At 32.6% G+C, this 24484-nt stretch overlaps 1 protein-coding gene across 1 annotated transcript; it reads left to right on the forward strand.

Moving 5' to 3' along the window:
* Positions 1-2238: 2238 nt before the first annotated feature.
* LOC100241851 (insulin-degrading enzyme-like 1, peroxisomal) lies at positions 2239-23745 on the forward strand. Its single transcript, XM_002283957.5, has 26 exons — positions 2239-2590; positions 2704-2779; positions 5148-5215; positions 6430-6521; positions 6621-6694; positions 6778-6821; positions 7276-7327; positions 7575-7697; positions 7785-7897; positions 8085-8247; positions 9460-9552; positions 9792-9877; positions 11574-11660; positions 13632-13735; positions 15778-15880; positions 16053-16148; positions 16231-16420; positions 16675-16736; positions 18271-18375; positions 19917-20118; positions 20212-20420; positions 21536-21660; positions 21769-21820; positions 21892-21978; positions 23006-23128; positions 23248-23745. The coding sequence occupies exons 1-26, from the start codon at positions 2474-2476 to the stop codon at positions 23497-23499; spliced, it is 2898 nt and encodes a 965-aa protein (XP_002283993.1). The 5' UTR covers positions 2239-2473; the 3' UTR covers positions 23500-23745.
* Positions 23746-24484: the final 739 nt, after the last annotated feature.

Here is a 24484-nt window from a genome sequence, read left to right on the forward strand (position 1 = left end):
AACAAACTCTAATATATTAAAATTATAATTTTAAAAAAAGATTTATGAATTTTCTTTGTGATGAAAATTATATATATATATATTTGTATGAAATACGATTTTAGTAATTATCCATTAAGTAATATTTATTTATTAATAAATAAAAAATAAAAATAAGTTTTCTCCTATATATTTATTTTCATTTCTTAGGTTACGTTGATAGGAAAAGAGGAGAGTTTCATGCATAGGAAAAAAAAGAACAGACAGAAGCTCAATACAACCCCGTAAACCCTTAACTCTCACGTCGTTTCTTCTTTTTCATCCAAGGATGCAGCAGAAAATCAAAATCAATTTTCTGAAATAAACTTCAAACCCTTTGATCTGATTTTTTTTTTTTTTTTGTTTAGGGAGTGTTGGATTTTATTTTGCATTTTTGATAGTTGCGAAAATTGAGTACAGTTCAATATTAAAATCCTCCTGAAAAAAGTTGTGATTTTCTATTTGTTATTTTTTTTTTACTATAGTTCTGTTTGGATCCCAAGAAAATAACTAGGTAAACGAAAGAAACTGCTGGAATAATGGAATTAGAAGTTTAGAACTGACGTAAAAGAAGACAATCAATTAGACCAAAAACAAAAATTGTGTTTGGGGAACTTGAGTATTGAAAATAGCTCTCGGTAAACCGTAGAAGTATTGTATACTCGTGTAAAATACAAAAACTCCGATGTGATTTATAGGTGTGACAACTTTGATGTCATAACCGAACACAAGCCTCTTGGAAAAACCTGTGAAAGTTCTCCATCCAAGTGAGTGGTCCAGAAAGAGTCTACATAAGGACAAAATGTAATTTTCCACGTAGAAACCACTGCTTTCTTGACTTGTCTGTTTCCTCCCACACTTTTTTGTTAGCAACAACTCCGCCTTTATTGGCCCCAAACTGCCCATCAATTGACCAAATACCACACTCTGATGTTACCATAGTCTCTCATTGCTATGATATTTTTTTTAAAAATTTATGTCATGGTATAGTTCCAGATGATACGTGTTCATTTCTCAACTACTAAGTTATTAAATTGAATAAAAATCAAATCATGATAGTTTACTTAATGATTAATTTCAAGAAAACTTCTAATAAATTTGTTATTATTTTCGCAATGTTAAGGAATTTTAAGTGATTTTAAAATATTTGTTTAGGTTATGTTTGGTCCCGAAAAGTACAAAGGAAAGAAAAAAAGTATTAAGAAAAATGATTTTCTCATGTTTGGTTATCTTATAAAATATTCCAAAGAAAATTAAATATAATTAAAATTAGTTAGAAATTTATATATTTTAAAATTATTTAATCTTTATATTAATGAGTTAAAATAAATAAAATGAGTTTGAAGTAGTAAATAAAAATAATTTATCATCTTTAATTCTATTTTTTATTTTCCTTCACTTTTTCTTTCCTTTTACTTTTCCTCTCTATTTTATTTCCTTTGCATTTTCCCTCAAATTTTCCAAGAACCAAACATAGCCTTGGGGCTCTTTGGTAAAACTTTATACTTATTACTTAATAATTTAAGTTGATTTAAAATTAAATTATTAACTTAAAATTTATTACTTAATTTTTATTTTAAGCATTAAAATTGTTTATTACATTTAATTTCAAATTTATTTTAAATCATCAAATTGATATATTTATCTTTATAAATTATAAATAAGATAAAAAATGTTAAGTAACAATGAGATCATGGAATAGCAAAAGAGATTGTGGTGATAATTATGACAAATTGTAATAAAAAATAAAATAAAAACGTAGATTTAAAAACAAATTAATTATTTTTATTTATTACTTAAAATTGTTTTTATTTTTAACTCATGTCATTAAATCATTTTACCAAATATATTTAATTTACATAATAACTTAGATTAAGTTATTAAGTTGGTTTTTGGAATATCCACTTATATTTTTTATATTGAAGAAAGTTCGTCTAATGATTTTCAAATGAAATTTTCATTTATTTGATCAAAAGAAATAAAATAATTTCAAATTTATCAATACAGTTATTCACATATGGTAGTCTAAAAAATGACTAATTTTTTATTTTTTATTTTTTTTATAAAAATGCCTTTCATATTTTTGGTAAAACAATATTATCTTTTAAAACTTATATAAAAATAATATAAATAATTCAAATGTTAAAAAGTATTTATATTAAAAAGGGGTATTTTTCGGGGGTATTTTACATATTTGAGATTATTTGATGCTTTCAATCAAATAATCCTTATATTAGACATAAATTATTAGTAAATAGCGTCAGCGGTGATGATTAAGAGGTCGGGGAACGGCAATCTCCCTTTGATTCGTTAAATCTATATAATTCTCCCCACAGACACGGCTTCTTTCTCCAAGAAGTCTACTGGGTACAGAGACCTAACCCTCTCCTCTCTTGAGAAAAATTGCATACAGATAGAGAGGAGAAGATAATAATCTTTCAGATTCTTTCCAAGAATGGGAGAAGCGGCGGCGGAGATAGTGAAGCCTCGTACGGACACACGAGAGTACAGAAGAATCGTTCTCCGGAACTCTCTCGAAGTCCTCCTCATCAGCGATCCTGATACCGATAAGGTCACTCTTTCAATTCTTGATGGTTTTTCTTGTTTTTCTTGGTCGCGATGGTCATCTATAATCGGCTCTGTTGATATTTTTTTTTCCTTCTTCTTTTTCTTTCTTGGTCTCAGGCGGCGGCTTCCATGAGTGTGAGTGTCGGTTCCTTCTGCGATCCCGAGGGCTTCCCAGGCCTTGCTCATTTCCTAGGTAATTTTTGGTTTCTTGTCAATGAAATTTACAAGTGTTTTGTAGTTGTACTGATCGATACCATGTCCGAGAGTGGAATTTTGAATTGTTCGTTCAAGAATGGAAGTTTTTTGAAAAGTTTTCGTTAAATAATGGAAAATTTTGACATTTTTAGTTTCTTATAAATAAAATTATAAGTTTCTTAGTATTCTAGGATTTTACTGATAGAAACAGCCGGATTGTTGGATTGCCTTGACTTGCTATGCGATTGAGTGAATTTGAATTTTCAGTTCGATATCTGATTTCTTTCCCTTTTCTTTCGAAGTCTTAGTTAAAATAGAATTATATCTTTGTATTTTAAAATTTTTTGATTTCTTAGAAATGAAATTATAAGTTTATTTTTAGTTCCAGTGATAATTGCGATGTCTGGGAATGAATTCGATTTCTTTGCTCAATAATGTTTTTTTTTTCAATTTTGTCAATTTTTTGGTCCATGTGCACAAAAGTATAGGTTTCTTTGCAGTTTTGGTAAGGACATGTGCTGATTGTTGTCCCATGAATTTAAATTCTTCATTTAATCATATATTTTCTTTGTGGTTTTAGTGATTAATATATGCTAACTGGAGCATTCTATGCTTCAATTGAGTTTGGATTCTTCTTGGATAATGGAAACTTCTTGTAATTTTTGGTTTGTATAACTGAAATCATGAGTTTCTTTTTAGTTTTAGTAATAGATATGCTAATTGTTGCATGGGGATGCCTCACTAGGAATTTGAAATCTGGTTTTGTGAAGGAATCTCTTGTATATTGATGTGCACACAGAATACTAAAAAAAGCAAACGTAGTTCATTCAGTGCTGACATTACAGCCAAGAGATACTTTGTATTCACATGATCATAAGTATGTAGCCATACCTTGACTGGGGGGGTGACACGAGCAAATTATTTAATTGCTTTCATATTCTACAAGACAACTATAAGGCTTGTTGTGTTATAGTACACGATGATGAACAGTTAAAAACCATGCTAACAAATGAAAAAACCCAAAATAAGGGTGTTAAGATGGATGAGTGCTAATATGAGAAGATATAGATTAAGAAATGATTGTATTTGTAAGAATTTAGAGATGGAATCAGTGAAGCAGAGGCGTGCCTAGAATTGTAAAATAATAATAAAAAAATAAAATCTTTTTCATTGTTTTATTGATGACTTGAGTAGAGTGGTGATTTAATGTTCAATGCCTGTTGGATTATACTGGAAAATAAATTAATTTTCTTTGCATGACTTAGAAGATTTATATATCAAGGGTTGTGAATTTAATATACCCCAAAAAACAAAAAATAAAAAATAAAAGAAGAGTGGTATGGTTTATGATTAATTGTGAATTGAAAATTGGTTGTGGAGGCTTCAGGCGGATTTAGAAGTACAAAAATTGAAAGATACTAAATGAAATTAGCTTTAGTTATGGTGCAGATTGGGGTGAAAAATCACGATCATTTAAAGCATTCTCTATAGGCTGTCCACCTAAATGTAGGGGAGAAGGAACACATTTAGGTTTTCATAAGGAGAGCATGAGCAATGGTCAAAGGCAGGGTTCCTACATGGGAAAATGGGTTACTTAAATCAGGAAGCTACTTTTACCAAATGCATTGTAACAAATTTTAGAACATGTTACTTCACACTTATAAATGTCTTTATGAAATCTTAATGACAAGTTGAAACCTTCTGAAATTCAGACCTGGTACAGTGATCAGATCTTACACTTGTGCAGTTCCAAGCAGGTATAGTGGTGGGATCTTATGCTTGTGATTGGATGTTAATTTGTCAAGTCTTTGATGTTCAGTTGTTTGGAATGAAGATAGCCTGAAATTTGCATTTTTATGGTCATTTCCTTTTTAATCAGCAAGTTTGTAATTCGGACTATATTTGGCTTTTGCTTAAATTTTAAAATCAATCTCTTGACTTGATGGGTGGAATTGTTCATATTTATTGGCAGTGAATGCTGCTGGCAGCTTAGTATTTTGATAATTTGGGTACATGAACACCGTGTAACATGCTTGTGAAGTTGCCCTATGAGGAAATGAAATTAAATTGCAACAACTTCTCCTTGCTTCTCTAGATGAATTAAAGAAAAATCCTATATGGATTTAATAGGAACATTTTTCCGGAATTTTTGTCATGCCAAGTTATCAATTTTGTCTAGCATTTTATACATATACTTGTTTAATTCCAAATTTTAATACATTGAACACTTATTAGCATTCTGTTAAGTCTAGAATACTTTAGGCATCTTTCTTTGGTTGAGGAACTTGTGTGGCTTTGACTCTGTGGAGTACTCTTGTTTGAAATTTTCTTTGTGTGATTTGCCTTCTGATTCTTCTGTTTTGCAGAGCATATGCTGTTTTATGCCAGTGAAAAATATCCATTGGAAGACAGTTACTCAAAGTATATTATAGAGGTACTATCATAATTTTAGTGTAAATCTATCAAAAACAATTCATAACTTTAGTGGAGATGCCTGGTTATTCTTGATTATATTATTAATGATGGGTCGCTTATTCTGGAAATTTCACTCTTTTTTAATTCTGTTTTTCTTTCTAATTATCCATTTTGTTATTTGTAATGGTAGAACTTTACTGCAAGAAAAGGAATTGGAGGATGAAAACATCTTTTCTTGCATTTGGATTCACCCAAAGGATGCCTCTTCTAGTGAGGTGGTCTGTCTAATTATAACGCATTGGGATGTAAGAGAGTAAAAGTTTTCCTCCTTGAACCCAAATTCTTACTTTCAATGAACCTTTTTTTTTTTTTTTTTTCTGTTGATAAAAGCCCTAACCTCAAGCACTATTTTATGCCTTTCAATTGGGTTAAAAGAATCTTATGTCAGGTTTAAATACAATGGAACTATTTTAAGGAGTTTCAGGGAAACTTGATCAGATATTCCCCTTTATGATGTGATTTTCTGTGGTCCAATTACCAAGATAGGCAACTTAGTGTTTCTGAGTACAAATAACATTATTTGAAAGTTTTTCTTTTCATCTGGTACATGGGACAAAGGACCAGAAGCCTTTAGTAGTAATGTGGTCTAGCTGTACTTCTTTTCATGCATCTTTGAGAGAGACCTTTTTTCTTGTGTGTGTGTGGAGAATTTGTCTTCTAGGATCTTTTTTGGGGTCATTTGTAAGTGGAAGAGCTATTTCTATGATTATCTTTTGCAAGTATTAAGTTATGGTGGGAAAGCATTATGCTTGTTCTCATTTCTCAAGATAATTTTCTTTTTCTTCCTTTTCCAGTTATATGGAGGATTTATTGTGTTTCCATATGCCCTTTATCCATTAGTTAGGTTTCTCCTGCTCAACTTGGGCGTGCAATTCTGTTTTCCTTTCCTCAATGCCATTATATATCTTTTAGGAGCCATTGCTTGGTGCGATTTTGAGTCTGTGCAGCCACTTCCTGTAAATTGCTGAAGGTTAGGCCCTTTATTGGTCCACCCTTTCCTATTTCTTGGAGAAGCTAAAATATAGGACTTGCACTGGGTAATGGTGTTTTTATGAAATGAAGAGATATTCTATTATTTGTTCCATATTTATTTTTGTATAAAATATTTCTTGCATGACTGCTGCCTTGTGTTATTGACCTATGTTTTCCTCTTTTTTTTTTTTTCATGCATAGCATGGTGGTAGTACAAATGCTTTTACATCTTCTGAGCACACCAACTATTACTTTGATGTGAACTCTGATTGTTTTGAAGAGGCTTTGGATAGGTAGATGCGTTCTCTTTCTCTCTTCTTTTGGCTGTAATTTTTGTATATCTTGTTTTATAGCTAGCAATCTGTGATGTTTTCATGTGGTTTACCAATCAGATTTGCACAGTTCTTTGTCAAACCATTGATGTCAGCTGATGCTACCACCAGAGAAATAAAAGCTGTTGATTCTGGTTAGATTTTCCTTGGTGATTTAAACCCAAGCTTCTGTATTTAATGACTTATTGTTGATCATCATCTCTTTTTCCTTATGCAGAGAATCAAAAAAACTTGCTGTCTGATGCTTGGAGAATGTGCCAGGTATCCTTTATTTTAGCATGTAATGTAATATCTGTGCTAACTTTTCTTAGGTCATTTAGTAAGTGCAGTATTCTGGAAATTTAAACTTTGTGGGCCCTATTTCAAATTTGTTTTCATTAGCAAACCCTGGAAATAGTTCAAAAATCATATTGCAACTCTCATGTTTGTGTTGCTGTTACCATAATTGCCTATTCCGCAGTTCAGTTTCCTTCTTTTCCCTCTTTCTGGAAGAATTGGTGGCCACATGCCTCCTTGCTTCTCATCTTAGTATATTTTTAATTGTAGCAAGCAACAGGAGTTTGTGGAACCATTTTCTCAAAACTTCTCTAGAAATTCATCATTCCACCTAGGTCCATGTCATATAGTAGTATTGTTTCTATGAGAAAGAGAAACAATGAGAAATATACTTCTAATTGCTTTTTCTTTTTTCTGCATGAAATTGCCTTCTCTACAGCTTCAAAAACATATTAGTGCAGAAGGTCATCCATATCATAAATTCAGTACAGGTTAGTGACTTCATATTTTTTTAATTATAATCAGTTAAGCAAACAATTACTTATTTTCCTGTACTAGTGTCAGGTGTAGCCTTCTAAGTTATTGTTCTTATTAGTATTAATGAAGATAAGGGTTCTGACAACAGAAAAAGGCTTCCAATTTTTTTGTTTTGTCTCGTGCACTTAAATTGGGGGAGAGAGAGAGAGAGGAAGCTATCATTTCTTACAACTAAATGAGGCAAAAATTTGTTATGCATAGGAAACTGGGATACTCTGGAGGTAAAGCCAAAAGAGAAGGGTCTGGATACAAGGCATGAGCTTATTAAATTCTATGAAGAGCATTATTCAGCCAACCTCATGCATTTGGTTGTATATACAAAAGGTAAGTAGTTTTCCCTGCAATTGTTAGGACATGAGTACATTTGGAATTGTGTGAGATATCTACAATTATGACTTGTTGATATTGCAGAGAGTCTTGATAAAATTCAGAGCCTGGTGGAGCACAAATTCCAGGAAATCCAAAATAAAGATCGTAGCAATTTCCAGATTCCTGGTCAGCCTTGCACATCTGAACATTTACAGGTATTCATGGCACTAGTTGCCCAGTAAAATGGCCATAGCTGTCGCTACTGACATATTTCCCACAAAAATAGCACTAGTTGTCACACTTCCATAACTTATTTTAATGCAAAGAAATATTAGTGGTGTAATGTTTTAAACTTCTAAATAGATATTCCCTTGTTTCCTTCTTTATGTCCATATATTCCAGATTCTTGTCAAGACTGTACCAATAAAACAAGGTCACAAGTTGAGAGTTATATGGCCAATAACTCCAAGCATTCACAATTACAAGGAAGGGCCATGCAGATATCTTGGTCACCTTATTGGCCATGAAGGAGAAGGATCATTATTTTACATCTTGAAGACATTGGGTAGGTTCTAGACATCCTTGACATGCTTCATATTTTGACACTTTGGATTGTTGTTGTTCATTCATGCTTGGAAGTTGAAATCTTGCTTGGAATTTTTGTAGGCATCGATACGGTTGTAATTTTCACTATGATACTTTGAACTTCCTTTTAGATTAATAACATTAGTATAGTTTTTGACTATAAGAATGATTTATATATACATATATATTTGAAAATTTCATATAACGAACAAAAATTAATAAATAATACTAATACCTTCTTCAAAATAAAATAAATTTTATATAAGTTTTAAATTAATAACATTAGTATAGCTCTTGGCTATAATGAAATATAAAATTATTTCTAAATAACTTCTAGCTATAAGAATGATTTTTACATAACTTCTAGTCATATAATAATTTGCACATAGTATCTGGAAAAAATAATATTAAATGAGATTTGTGCATATGGTTCACTAACTATGAGAAATCAAAATAATTTGTTCAAACTAGTAATCAATTTTTTTGGTGGTTCACTGAGGCATGGTGACAATGTGAAGCTAATTTCTGCTGGATTAAGATAGGAGGGGGACACTGATTTCCTTGAGATATGCATTGACACCATCAGACCTCACATTGTAATGGTAGCTGTATCATGTGATTTTTTCTTTCTAAAAGTCAAGAATCTTGGTTCACTTTATCACTGCACAATAAGAGTGGTCACTCTAGGTCAACTCCCTACTTTCCTAAAGATTATTGAAATCTTCTGCAAATATATATAATTTTATATTAACAAACTTCCTTCAGGGCACCACTCCTCTCTTCTAGGCATTTCCCTTCAGCATTTCCCTCAAACTCAAACACCTCAGCAGCCCACAGGAATGATCTGTTCCATCAAAGAATCCACCACCAACACCTTATAATAGGTGTGATAAGGCACAACCACACCTTATAATCTCTTACACATAGACACTGACAAAGGTTGTATATGCATGGTCATACTGGTTGAATACAAATATTGAACTTCTTATGGTTTCTATATTTACTTTTGCATGATTTTTTTTTTTTTAAAAAAAACTTCGTTTTTATAGGAATTTTTGCATGATTATTTACTGGTTATAACATATGTATGCTTTTTTTATTTCTACTTTTCTGAAGGTACAGTTCATCGAATATATTGTCTTTATGGTTTCCTGATTTAGTTACTTTTGAAAAAAAAAAAAATAACTTGCAGGATGGGCTACTAGTTTATCAGCAGGTGAAGGGGATTGGACTTGTGAATTTTCTTTCTTTAAAGTGGTGATTGATCTTACTGAAGCTGGTCATGGTTAGTAATTTTTTTTCTTAATATCTGTTTTTTCCATCTTTTGATTCATGAAATATATATATATATATATATATATTTTTTTTCTACTTTATTTTTTTTGTGGAGATTTCATTCATCTTCTTTTCCTAGAGAGGGAGCTTTGTTTATATGTTTTTCCTTTGGGAGAAATTTACAGTGCCTTTTTTACTTGTGCTGATTGATTTGCTGGACTGATGTTGGTGCCCTTATCTATATTACAGAACACATGCAAGATATTGTTGGATTGCTCTTCAAATATATTAGCCTCCTACAGCAGACTGGTGTTTGCAAATGGATATTTGATGAGGTATATGTTGTTGGTGCCTCCATGTGTGAGGCTTCAAATAATAAACTTTTATGGGAAAGATCATTTCATTGCTTAAGATGACATATTAAACATTTACGATTGTTAAAGAGTATGATATATGTTGTGGACCCGAATGGTATAAACTTAAGCTTTTAGGAAAATTGGTAGTTTAACATAGTGTCAGAGCCTCATTAGGTGAGAGGTTATATGTTCAAGCTTTACTTCATGATTATTTCTCTAATTTATTGCACCTACAAGTAAGCCCAAAAGCAGCTGATTTTGATTGTTTCCCTAAGGCCTTGTGTGTCTCTCCATGTGCAAATATGGGGCTACATGTGAGGTGAGGGACATGGTATCAGAGCCTCATTTTGTGCGGGTATGAGGCCGCACATGAGGGATATAATATTGGAGCCTTGTTTCAGGAGGTCATGTGTTCAAGCCTCACCCCATGTTTATTTCCCATATTTATTGAGCCCACATGTAAGCCCAAAAAGGGCTGATTGTGTTTGTTTGCCTATGAACCTGTGCGTCTTTCTGCTTGCAGGCTGCATGTGAGGGAGGGTGTTAAAAAGTACAATATACATTGTGGACCCAAATCCTACAAGCTTAAGCTTTTAGAAAAATTGGTTATCCAACAACTATGAATAATAACAAAGGAAGTTTCATGTGTAGGACATTCTTTGAATAAGGCATGTGATATAATTGACATCTTCATAGACTTTGTATCTTATAGGTAGATGGTCAGTCAAGTGCTTCACCTATAAAGCTTGCTTAATTCCTTATTTGTCAAAATATGAGGAACAACTTAGAGACCTAAATACAACTTGCTTAGTTTTAATGGTCTGATTAAATTTTAATGCCTAGAATGGCATATTAAATTCCTTATTTCTCAATTAATGCATATGTTTGTTTCTGATAAAAAAAAAGGCATATTAAACATACACTATTTTGTGTTGTGTAAACAAATACTCTTGGAACAGAATTTTCTGCAATGCCAAAAGGTTGGTTTCTCTGTCAGTACTGATGATTTTACTTGGTTTGTCACAGCTACATGGTTGATCAGAAAAACACATTTGAGTGAAATAGATAGATTTGTTGGATTGCAAAGAATGAACGCTTGACATTCTAGCTACTTGTTATTAAATTGTTTGTTAATGCTTGCCATTTTTTGTGGAAAATGGCAATAACTTGAAAGGATAATGAGCTTAGTTTCATGAGTAGAAGAGAAAATGAATCCCGAGAGCGACCTTTACTGAATTCACACTTCAGCTGATATCCTGAAATTTGTTGAATAATCCAAAATGTAGGGTTTTGATCTTTTTGATTCATTTGTTAATTCTTTTTATTGCATCATATCATTTGAATCTATCAATTTTGGTTAAAAAAGAAAAAAAGAAGGTATAAACAGATTGACCATTACCATTTCTCGACTTTAGTGGCTGGCAATCTTATCAAAACTATTACAAGTATGCCTTATTTACCTTTTGCACCACAAATCCTGAATTGTTAACATCTTTCTTTAGCACTTTTTTCCTGCAATGGTTTGATAAGAAAAGTATTTGATAAGAGTATATATAAAATTATTTATTGTCAATGCTTTAACTTGTATTGCTTTTTAGTGTCATATTTGGTATCAAAAGGTTGTCTTTCTGATCATTCTTCAGAGTAACTAAGGCATTTCGATTTGTTGGTGAAGCTTTCAGCCATTTGCGAGACAGTGTTCCATTATCAGGACAAAATCCCACCTATTGATTATGTGGTTAATGTTTCATCGAATATGGAGGTAATTCAAATAATTGCCTTTTTGCATCTTGTTTCACTGAGCTGTCACAAACTATTTGTTTTGAAATGAACACCCAGTTGGAGCCCTTGTTAAATAGATTGGAGAGCCTCCCTCTGTGGCATTCCAATTTATCAGCTTGAATATTTTATAGTAGGTATGTTATCAACACTGATTAACTTCAACTTCTGGTGATTCTCTCTATTAATACTGGAGCTAAGATGACCATCCAAATTATTTTAAATAAGGAGTGTCATTGGCTATCTAGCACCAATGAGGTCAGCAAATAATTTTATTCATAAGCCACTCATCGGTAAACATCTCAAAATATGTCAACTTGGTAAATAGGTAAGAAAGCCCAAAGTGCCACTAAACAGCCCCACTTCATCAAATTCTCATAGAGTGTCATTGGTAAATTGGAAGTGACGATTGGTGGCACTCTTGGTCTGATTTATAAGGAGCTCATCTACCAAATCTTCATCTCACTCCCATCATAAGTCAACTTAATGCTTTTCCCAAAATATAGTTCAAATTATGGAGACAAAAGATCAACTTTGCCCAATTCCTCTGGATCTGGAGGAAAATCCTTTTGCCATTCCTTGAATGGAAAAGCAACAGAGCATATACACCATCTATTTTAATGTTATCAAACTGCAAAATGCACCTCGTGAGTTGAAAACTTCCAATTGATGCTATCCTAGTCTTTCCCCATGTCCCTTTTTGTGTAAATAATGCAAAATACCACTCATTGGTCTATCTGGTAAAAGAAATACCATGCTAAGAAGGCTTTTGGTAAAACTTAAATACTTCTGACTTAAAATGACTTAGTTAAATTATGTTTAAGTTATTAAGTTATTTTAATTTTAAGTTGTAATATTAAGTTACTTTATCAAACGTATTTAACCACTTAAATTAAGTGCTTAAGTCATATTAAGTCAATAAGTTTATTTATTTATTTATTTTGATAGGCCACAATAAGTTGATTTATTAAACACTCTCTAAGCCCTATACTAAAGAATCTATTTGAATGAAGGCATGATCAAGATTCCCTTCTTGGAGAACGGTGCTCTTAGATTCTAAGATTGAAAAAGGGTGGAATCCTTTCATGTCTTTCTGTTCTTATGTTTATAAGGACGTCTCTTCCTTGTTGTACTTTTTGATTGATGATGCAACATATTTTTTGTTTCTCACTACAAAAACTTCCTACCTTCTATCCATTATAGCATCATGCTTGTATTAAGCATAGAGAAGGGGATGCTTTAATGGTGGATCTATATTCATCAACCTGCCTCTCAATTGTGTTTAACCAATCCTAAACAGTGCCTATTCTATTCGACATGTCTCCAATTCTGTTCAGCAAGTCCTGGGAAAAGTGGAATTCTAGCTTAAATAGAGATCGTCACCTATTAACAGTCTTGCATGCTAAGAAACGGAGAATCTTTAATACGATAATAAGTTTCCTTTTATTGTCATGGATTGGAGTTATGCAGTTTGAAATTTTTAATTTAAGTGGTCATCTCTCTTGAAAGTTATTTTGAAGGACGAGCAGATTTCATAATAATTATGGAATGCTCTAATATGGCCTCCAAAGTTAAAGATTAGGATTTGGGGAATTAGTTTCACAGGCTTTCCTTGTGGGGGTTTTAGTGGTTTGAGGAGTTTGCCCCTTAAGTATTTTGGATTTTTGTCTGATACCACTTTCAGTGGTCTTTATGTTTATTTGGCCAATTAACCAGGAATGACAAATTTGGAATTGTTTTAAATTTCTCAGAGACATTCTCTGTATGATCTTTCTGAAACTGTTTTCTTTTTTTAGATTTCTCAAAATTTTTAACCTAGTTTTCCTTTTTAATGATATCTGAATTTCTATGCTGGTAAATGAGGAAATAGGAGCTAATTGTCATTGCTTCTTTGATATTGTGAACTTGTTGAGAATAAAATGTTAATAATCGTTTGCCACTCAAATATTTTCAGTTATATCCCCCAAAAGATTGGCTGGTGGGGTCATCATTGCCTTCTAAGTTTAGTCCAGATGTTATTCAGAAGGTACTAGATGAGCTTGCTCCAAATAACGTCAGGTAAATCTTTTAGTGAGCCCATTGTTTTTCTTTTCTTTTCTTTTTTCCTTTATTTTTTTTCTTCTCTCTTTTCCTTTTGTTGTGCCTTTTATTGTCCCAGTACATAGGTTGCATCCTCCCTTTTAACTGGCATCTTTTTAATGTATATCTAGTTTGCGTATATATAAAAGAGAAACTATGAATTATTGCATCTGAAGATTAAAGACATCTGCATGTGGCATTAGGGATTTTTGTATGGTGCTCAAAGCAGCCATTTTGAATGTAAAGACTGTAGACATAAAAAAATTAGTGGATTAAATTACCATTAATTTGGTCTTCTAAAAAAAAAAAGGATAAGCCCCTCATCTTATGGATATGGATAAGTCTCTCTCATCTCCAACTATAAAAATGATGATAATAAGAAAATTGTTATTATTATTATTATCTTGTTGGTAAAACCTCCCGGAAAAGCAAATTTGCTAAAATTAAGGAACTAAATCCCTTGGCAACTAAAATTGGGGAATTTGAAATTCAAATTCCCATCTTCACCTATAAATAGAGAGGTCTTCCATCAAGAGAAGGGGGGAGAAATCAGAAAATTCTAGAGAGGAAAATCCTGAGGAGAAAATCCAAAGGTAACTTCATACAGGAGAAGGGGCTTCACAACAAGAGAGAGCTTCATCAAATCTCCTTGCAAGTTCGATAAACGGCAAAAGAACTGTTACACGCATTCTTCGCCATTCAACAAGGTCATTCGGGAATAAGCCACTTGTGGCCCTCGATTGATCTCTGAAATCAAGAAAACGTCATCGTCGTCTTCCAAAGTGTGATCAAGGCAAAAGAATCAGAGGGAAAATATTCTTTTGGAAAGAATATTTTTTTTTTTTTTTTGAGATTGTACCCGCGATATTCTTAAATTTAATAAATCATTTGTTTGCGTTATTTTTCCTATTATATTTTGCTAATTTTTGCAGGATAAAATTTACCAAATTTGTGCGTACAAGGACATCCACGTGCATTCTTAAATCATAAAGGGATCCACATCCACATGCATTCTTAAATCAATACAATGTGCTGAAACATTTGTCTCAAATTTGTATTATATAATCACTGATTTATTGTATGAGATTATAAAAAATGCAGTGAAAATGTACTGAAATATTAATTATGTGTCAGAAACTCACTCTCCTATGATGCATTAAGTTTTTTCCCACTATAAATTTTTTTTACACATTTTTTTAAAAATTTGGATTCTTTTATAGCATTGACTGAAAATATTGAATACCCTGAATATGATGATTTACCTTTCATTTTAACTGCTAAGCTTCTCTGAGGTGTTAATTATTTCTGTATCTGTTCTATCTTAGCATTTTACCACAGTATATATTAAGATTTAAGCTTCTCTGAGGATTCTGTTTGAAGGCTTCAAAAAATCAGGTTGCTGCTTTCATGGTCCATTCTTTTTGTCTTTTCTATGGTTGCATTAACATAAGCTCATTTTATCATATGGTAAATGAAAAGACAAAATCCATTCATCTATAACTATTTAGAGCAGTGTCAAGCAGTGAAGGTTGGCAGAGAAATCCGATTGCAGTCACTCTAAAAGAATAGCTAATGTAATATGGAAACTTGTTCACTGCAATAAAAAGGTTGCACAATGTAATTCATATTTTACTTTGAACTGGGCATGTATTTTATCTCATTGATTGACTTGTATCCTTTGTCCCAATTATAGAAATAGTCACTACATCAATGTAGATTTTTATCAGTTTGTTTTAGCACTTTAAGGTTCCAGAACTGATTGGCCACTTCCCTACAAGCTATCATTAATTAAAAGCAAAAATTGTTTAACTAAGGGGTCAGATCAGTAAGAATAACCATTACTTGCTGAGTGTTGTGTTCAAGATTCATTCCAGTATTTATGGTTATTGATTTGGTTGTTGTTTCTGGTTACTGCCCTGTAGTCTTCTTCATGCGTATTCATCTGCCAACTGTATCTATCAAATGAGATAATGACATGCTTGAGTCATGGTAGTTTTCATGATAAACCCTCTGGTCAACAGAATCTTTTGGGAGTCAAAGAATTTTGAAGGCCACACTGACATGGTTGAGCCATGGTATGGAACTGCATATTCTATTGAGAAGATCACTTCTTCCATGATTCAGGTTTGTTGTTATGTTCTTTGTAATATACTTCATAATATGTAGTGGTTTACAACTTGGAACCTGATGTCATACAGTTCTTTGACATTCGGTTCCCTGCTGTATTCCTCTTTCTGCTAAAAGAATCAACTAGAAAAAAATGTTGATAAGCTAAAATTTCTGTATTTGTTTGCAGCAATGGATGCTAGCAGCCCCTAATGAACATCTGCATCTACCATCCCCCAATGTGTTTATCCCTACTGATTTGTCACTTAAGGATGTGCAAGAGAAGGTATGGTAGATATGATAAGCTAACCTAATGTAATTATCTTTTTCCAAAAGGTTTACACTTTGGTGTGGCTGTTCTGGAACAGGCTAAATTTCCAGTTCTCTTAAGAAAGTCATCATATTCAACCTTATGGTATAAGCCCGATACAATGTTCTCCACTCCAAAGGCATATGTGAAGATAGATTTCAACTGCCCCTTTGCTAGTAGCTCCCCTGAAGCAGACGTCCTAACTGATATCTTTACACGGTTGTTAATGGATTACCTGAATGAATATGGTAGGCTGTACAGAATGAGTGGAAAGTTGTCCTCTTTTATGAAAATTGTACATTAGTTTTTATTTGTCTGAGGGACAGTACAACATTGAAATGTTTTTGTGTTATATAATTTATGGTTTATTAATGTTTATAGTGATCTTTTCTCTCTATAATTCCTGCTGGTTTTACTTGAATTTATTTACATCAGATTGGTGCAGTTATTTACTTGAAAAAGAGCTTATTATATTGTTTTTTATTTTTTATTTATCTTTCAGCTTACTATGCTCAAGTTGCCGGTCTTTATTATGGCATAAACCACACAGATAGTGGTTTTCAGGTGAGTTATCTTCTTTACTATTTTAATTTTTACAAATTATGTTTTATTGTATTTTACATTCATCCGACTTTCAAAATTAATAGTCAATTCAAATGTTCAAGCTGATTTGTTTTTGGTAATGGTGATTGGTGAGTTTGGGATGGTGAAACAAGCCCAAACCTATCCCGAATGACTCCAACCCATTTCCTACCCAAATCCAATTAGTGGCTTAGACATCCGTCCCACACTCCAAATCTAATTCTATGCATCCTTCAGAGTGGGTTTGCCAATTGAAATTGTATGCGATATTCATTATGGTCACATGTAAATTCTTGATTTAAAACTTGACAGAGGAAAAGCTTTAAACCAAGGGAAGATTTCCAGTTCTGAATTCTACAGAACTTTTTGTGGGGCTCCCATTGCAAATCTGATTGTGGCAAATCTCAAAATTCTCCCCGTCAAGGTGGGGTGGGCCAGGTTACACAGTGAATCATCCCGATTCCAACCTTGTGTGCAATAACCTTCAACCTTTGTGGATAAATATTGCATCCTGTTGATCTTTCTGCTTGAATTAACCTTGCTGGAATTAGTCTCTAGAGGAATTTTTAATTCAAGGAAGTTTGGAAACCATAAAACCAAGAATTTTGAAATTTTAAGTCCGATCTCAGATTAAACCTCACTTCAAAGTTCACTTAGAAGTACCTATCAAAAAAAAAGTTTACTTAGAAGTGGCATTCCTTTTTAGGGCTTTAGCAATTTCTGACTTGGATAAGTTTTTTGTTTGCACAGCTTCACTAAAAGTTTACTTCCAGAGTCTTGGTATCTTTCCTAGAAGACATTCTAAAAGGCTTTTCTGAATTTTATTAAACTCAATTGCCAAAAAATGCAGATGCTGTTGTTAGGAAAGGGTATCATTGTGATTTTGCCGTATCCTGTCATTTTAGACTGGATTGCATGTGTACTGATCCTTGCTTACTTGTCAAAATGAAAGTTCACAAGATTTTAAAAATGTCCTATCCTGGTTTGTGGGATAAAATGGTGCACTGCAGCCCCATGATAGTTTAGGGTAACTGCAAAATTTTGCTAATTGTTTAAATATTTCAATTACTTAAAGTTTCATTGCGTTTATTCATGAAATTCATATTTATCAAAGATGGTCATAGCGAAGAGAAGATACCTCCTTTTAGGAAAATAAGAAGCATAACAGGGAACTTTAAAATGAAAATTGAGAAATTACCAAAGAAACTTCTTCAAATGTCAAATATTTGTATTGCTTCAAATATTGCCTTATATAGAATTATATCTTGGTAGGTCTTTTTGTTTCCCTTGAGTGCCTTGTGAATCATCCTAAAGGACCTTCTATATTTCTAATTTGCAATGCCTTTAAGAAATGATATATGGAAGAATTGTCACTCAATTGTTTTCTATATTCAATTATCAGATATGCTACTTTCTCTCTTTTTCTCATTCATCCACGAACACTCTTATACACACACGCTAAGATCCATCAATTCTTGTATGCATTCATATTTTAAATACTGTTTTTCTTTTTTAGGTGGCTGTGACTGGGTATAATCACAAATTGAGGATCTTACTTGAAACAGTTGTTGAAAAAATCGCAAACTTTAAAGTGAAGCCTGATAGGTTTCTTGTGATCAAGGTAATGACCAACACCTCTTATGCCACTGGAAAGGTCACAACTTATGTATTTTCATTTTTCTGATGGTCCTTCTCAGATACCATTTTTTTTCCCCAAGTGAATCACACCAACAGCATTAGGACTGTAATTGATATATCATTTATACATTTTTGCAGTGATTTGCTGTGTTTTATTGTTCCAGAGGCTTTGTTACATTTTTACAGTGATTTCCTACTCTCCTCTGTATATCCCTTCTAACCCACACATACATATGCACCTCCAATGCATTGACCTCCCTATTTAGTAAATGATCATAATTAATCCTATCAAAAGTAGTTGTGTGTAATTCTTTGTCCATCTAGATGGCAATGGTTTTTCCTCCTTTCTTCCTTTTTCTTATAATTATAGTCTTGTTGATACACAACCCAGACTGAATAATTGGCACCTTTACCTGATAGACAAGATGGATGCTTGTTTTATGAATGTACCTTATACCCAAACACATCCAAAAACTCTTATTGAGCTTAAGAAAAAACTTTTGGCTTTTCAACAGCCACAATAGAAACGGGGCCTTGATAAATTTACTAATTATTTTTTTTTTAATTTGAAGTTGAAATTTTTTTGTACTTTTACTGCATTAAAATAGCTCTTTGAGTTTTTATCTCTTTTTCATCAGTCATAGGTGCAAGAGAAACAAAATGATCACTAATATTATGTATTACAATTTCCAGTGGTGTAATCTGCTAACCATGAACTTCAAGGATTACCTTCCAGATAGGTGTATTTTGCAATTCAATTTATTGATGACCCTAAATTTGGGTCGGTGAGACAGATCTATCTTCTTGGCTTCCCATCTTAGAATGAGAGGCAACAAAATATTCTAGCTTTAAACTAATTGAACTGACGCTTAATGAAACTTATCTGTACTTAGATATTGCCTCATGAATATCAAGTGAGACTGACATTGGCTTTATATTGAAGTACAATGATATCCAGGGATTCTCCTCTCATCCCCGCAAATTTGGCGTAAATTCTTCCTCTGTCTTATCTTAGGCATTTGAAAAGTCAACAGGCATGTGGAGATGACATGCTGAATGAATGAGACACCATTTTTATTTTCTTCTGATTTTCTTTCTTCTGTTTTGTACAAACCACCATCATAGAAATCCTGGCTTAGAATGGTTGCATACCTGAAGAGCCGGAGGTAGCCGGTTATCATCTTCTATCAACAAATTCATCCATTAATTATTATTACTAAAAAGAAAAAGGTGACAGATTGACATGTCCCCTTATGGATGATGTTTCTGTTCAGAATTCTAGGAACAGTTTTGCCTGTAAATCCATATCTCATGATGAAGGTTAGCTTCCAAGGCTAGGTCTAAATTATGCACTCTTATATGCTTGTACTCTTTTGGGGGACTGTACTTGATTTGATTATTAATGCTTGTGGTTTTCTTTTCATGAAAAAATAACATTTTGGAATTCCATAAAATATCTCAGGAACTGTCTTTTTGAAGACATGGTCATTATTGTTCTATGTATTTATTTTTATTTTTTATCAGGAAATGGTAACAAAGGAGTATCAAAACTTCAAGTTTCAACAGCCATATCAGCAAGCTATGTACTATTGCTCACTAATTCTACAAGATAACACATGGCCTTGGATGGATGGACTTGAAGTTATTCCTCATCTTGAAGCTGATGATCTTGCTAAATTTGTTCCCATGTTGCTCTCAAGGGCCTTCTTGGATTGTTACATAGCAGGTTCTTATATTTCAACGATTTATTTTATTATCGCTTTTAGAAGTCTGACATTTTACCTTGATTTTATCATCAACTAGCAATTTCATTTTTCAGGAAACATTGAACCAAAAGAAGCAGAGTCAATGATCCATCACATTGAAGATATTTTCTACAGTGGTCCACATCCTATATCCCAGCCTCTATTCCCATCTCAGTATTTGACAAATCGAGTTATTAAGCTTGATAGGGGCATGAGTTACTTTTATCCTGCTGAAGGCTTAAATCCAAGTGATGAGAATTCTGCCTTAGTTCACTATATCCAGGTAATTGCATTAGTAAAGGAGGAATGGTTCATTAACTTAGTTATCTATGCTGGACTCTATTTAACATTTTGGAACTCGAGAAAAGAGGATAATGACACTGTCGCACATTAGTAAACTGAACTATAACTTTAGTCTCCTGTGATCTATTCTAATATATATATAATCCAAAGGCATCTCATAAAAGAGAAAAGAAAAGGAAAGTGAAAGGTCTTATGCTGCCATTTTGTGCTAATAAAATTTCAGATCCTTGCTAATTATTTCTGGGAAAATTAGTAGTAGCTAGAAGTTTGTGTGTTTCTTTGTCTTTATCTGGTCCTGTTTTTTTGATAAGTTTGTCTTTATCTGGTCCTTGCTCTTGCGAAGCTTGAGTTTTGAGACATTGAATTGACAGATTCTTGTTGTGGGTAAGAAATTACTTCCGAAGAGTTATTTGATAGATAAAGAAAATGTATTATAGATAAAAGTGGGTAAGACCCCAAAAAAGAAGAGTGAAGACACAAAAACCAGCAAATGCGCCCTACAAAGAGCCTAACCAATCCACAAATTCCAACACCGACAAAGAACCGTCCCCAATATACAATTTAACCTAATCCCAAAAAAGGTTCAAGAAATAATTTTTAATTGTCACATAGTAAGATGAAGTCCCCTAGTTCCAGAACCAATATTTTTTGATAAATAAAGACTTAAATTAAAATAAAAAGAGCCGCCAGAAAAGCAGCTCAAGGTATACAAGAAAACCCAATATCCCCCACCATGCCCTGCAAACCCACAACATATCCCCACTTGCACCTCCTCTTTTATTCAAATTCACCTTCATTCTGGATGCTGCTTCAAAATAAAATAAGATGGTCTTGGCTTCCTCTCCAGTTCACAAATTTTCCATTTCTACTTCTCAATGTGAAGGAAATACTTCCTGTTTTACCAATAGACTTTAGCTCATTGAAATTTATAATTTTTACATGATTATATGATAGTACTCAAACTTGAATGTAAGATGCTTTTTTCTGTTTGATTTATGAGTTCTGGAACTTCATTTTCCCATGACCTTCAAGCAATATGTATTATCTCCAATTCAGGTTCTGATATGCAATCCCATTATTGTACTTTGTATCTAGGTACATAGGGATGATTTCTTGCCAAATGTGAAACTTCAGCTTTTTGCTCTCATTGCAAAGCAACGAGCTTTTCACCAACTTCGATCAGTTGAGCAACTTGGGTACATCACTGTGCTCATGCAGAGGTATAGAGAGAAAAAAAAAAAAATCAGAAAAAGAAATTGTACCTAAACTTGTTTCATTGAAAATTTCTTCTATTATATTTAAATTTACTAAAATCTCTCTCAATGTAGGAATGATTCTGGTATTCGTGGAGTGCAGTTTATCATTCAATCCACAGTAAAGGTACATAAAATAGTTCTCTGCTTTGCATATCCTTTGTTGGTGCATCTAAAGCACTCTCTGGATCTTGACAGGGTCCTGGACATATTGATTCAAGAGTCGTGGAGTTTCTAAAGATGTTTGAGAGTAAACTTTATGCAATGTCCGAAGATGAATTTAAGGTGAGATAAATAATGCCATTTTGTCTTCAGTAATTTTTCCTTTCCGTACTGATCTTTTTTTTGTAATGACCTCTATCATATTTGTTGAAAGAATTCATCTATTCTATCACTTCCCAACCATTAAGAAAGTAGATATGCCTCTTCCCCCTCTAATGATTTCGAAGATGTTTTAGAAGTTTTCTCTGAACATTAATATTCAATTTCAATCTCCTTAAAATGGGAATGTGAAATAAGATGGAGAAAATTGTAAATCAAAATCAGACACTAGACTTTCCTGTTTATGGAGGAAAATCTGAACCTTCTATATTTCTAACTACTAAAATAGTTTGTAAAATTGACCCCCTTCAACCTACTTGCAAGGAAGGGCGGGATATCTGTGAGGACCTGACCTCCAGCACTACCTGGCCAAAGAGGCAGGATTATGTGCGCCAATTTTTATTTTATTTTTAGTTAGTGACCTTCACCTCTGATTTTTTTCATAGACGAAAATTTTCTGACTGTTTTCCCTTACATAAGATTGTAAGCCAAAGGCATCTAACTTAACTCTGCTGCTCTAGGAGGGATCCAATCATGTTGCAATATTTAACTATTGTGAGGGCTAGGAAGTTATCAAGTCCTATCAGATTTTGCTCCCACATGATCATGAACTCAAGCAATTGGACTCATAGAATATCCTGCACATTGAACAGATTCTAGGTGTTTAGTAACATGAATGGGGTATCAGTGGATTTTATTCTTGTCTTTTTTTAATGGCGAGTTGTTCCAACTGAACCAAAAGTTCTTACCATACATTTGCCTTAAAAACTCAGAGGTCTGTCCCTTTAACGTGAAATAACAACTGGAGTGATGATTTATAAGGTAATGTAGATGAAGTGATTGATTTGAAGCATGTATATTCCGTCTTGCTGATTATGGATTTCATGCATATCTTGTTCTTTTTAATGGCCCCATGATTACAGCCGTCCCCTTTTGGGGAGCCTCACGGCCCTTTTAACAGTGAAATAACAGCTGAGTTGGTCATTGACAGAGTAATGTGAATGCACTCATTGATATGAAGCTCGAGAAGCACAAGAATTTAAGGGAAGAATCTGGATTTTACTGGCGAGAAATCTATGATGGGACCCTCAAGTTTGATAGGAGAGAAGCCGAGGTACGTGCATAATTATTTTTTTCCCCATCCTTTAGGAGTGAATCCCATGATTTCTCAAGGTGGCATGAACCATTAAAAGCAGACCCTTTTACCTAACACTTCCAAATGGCGATGAACAGGTTGCAGCATTGAAGAAGCTAACCCAAAAGGAACTTATAGATTTCTTCAACGAACATATAAAAGTTGGTGCACCTCAGAAGAAGACATTAAGTGTACGAGTTTATGGGGGCCTACATACTTCAGAGTATGCAGACGAGAAAAAGGAAGCAAATCAACCCAAGCAAGTTAAGATAGATGATATTTTCAAGTTCAGAAAATCACAACCCCTGTATGGTTCATTCAAAGGAGGCCTCGGACAAGTGAAGCTGTAGAGATATTCAAATTGAACTGCAAACCGAGTTATAGAATGTAGTGGCCAGAAAATTCATCTGAGGAAGCAGGTATGTCATCCATTTGTTTTTCAAAGATGGAGATGATATTTGATGCTTGGTACCAAACTCATGGCATCGTTTCTGGTTTCTCTTTGGAATTAGTTTCACAGATTGTGTCCTTTTACGTGTACTTTTACATGTACCATTTTTGTATTTTAATAAAATTTATCTAAAGATTCCAATAAATCTCAAGGACTGTATGTCAAAAGCATTTCATCGATTAGGTATGTATATTTGGTTGGCAAAATTGGACATCATACCTAGATATCATTTTGTGTGTATTAGGACTTTATTTTCAATATTATATGATGCTCTTGTTTGGGTTGTATAAAGCATAAAAAATGGAATGAAAAATATAGTGTTTCTTTTAATATTTGTTTAAAACAAAAAATATTGTGTATCTTAATATTTTCTATTAAAACAAACATGGAATTTTTCTCAAATTTAGTTTTATTTACAAATTATTTTACAATTTATTATAATTTTTTTGTTAATAATATTCATGATTAAAGTTTTAAATTTTATAAATGAAAAATGTTATATTATGTTGTTAAATGTATACAAATATTTTCATATATTAAATATTATATTAATAATATATACATAAGTAATGTATTTTAAAATTTGTCGTTTCAATTTTTTTCTTTTTTCAATAACAATTTTAATTATTTTTAATGATGAAAAGCTACATACATATATCAAAAAGCTAAAGAAAAATAAGATTTTATTTAATAACCATTTTTTAGAATAACTTTTTTTATTTTTCAGGGAAAAAAAACAAAATAACACATTTAATAACTAGAAAATTGTTTTATGTTTTCTATTTTCTTTTTTAAAAAAAATAAAGTGTTTTTTGAAAGAATATTTTTAAGCTATTTTTAATGGTTATAAAATATAAATAATGATTAAAAATAAAGTATTTAAT

The sequence above is a fragment of the Vitis vinifera genome, chromosome 8 (assembly GCF_030704535.1).
Source record: "Vitis vinifera cultivar Pinot Noir 40024 chromosome 8, ASM3070453v1".
Classification (NCBI taxonomy): domain Eukaryota; kingdom Viridiplantae; phylum Streptophyta; class Magnoliopsida; order Vitales; family Vitaceae; genus Vitis; species Vitis vinifera.

What these genes read in the sequence shown, in the direction of transcription:
- LOC100241851 (XM_002283957.5), top strand. Translation starts at nt 2,474, where the DNA reads ATGGGAGAAGCGGCGGCGGAGATAGTGAAGCCTCGTACGGACACACGA. An exon ending in ATATCATAAATTCAGTACAG is followed by an intron (nt 7,328 to 7,574) that starts GTTAGTGACTTC and finishes TGTTATGCATAG; the next exon opens with GAAACTGGGATACTCTGGAG. An exon ending in GCACATCTGAACATTTACAG is followed by an intron (nt 7,898 to 8,084) that starts GTATTCATGGCA and finishes CATATATTCCAG; the next exon opens with ATTCTTGTCAAGACTGTACC.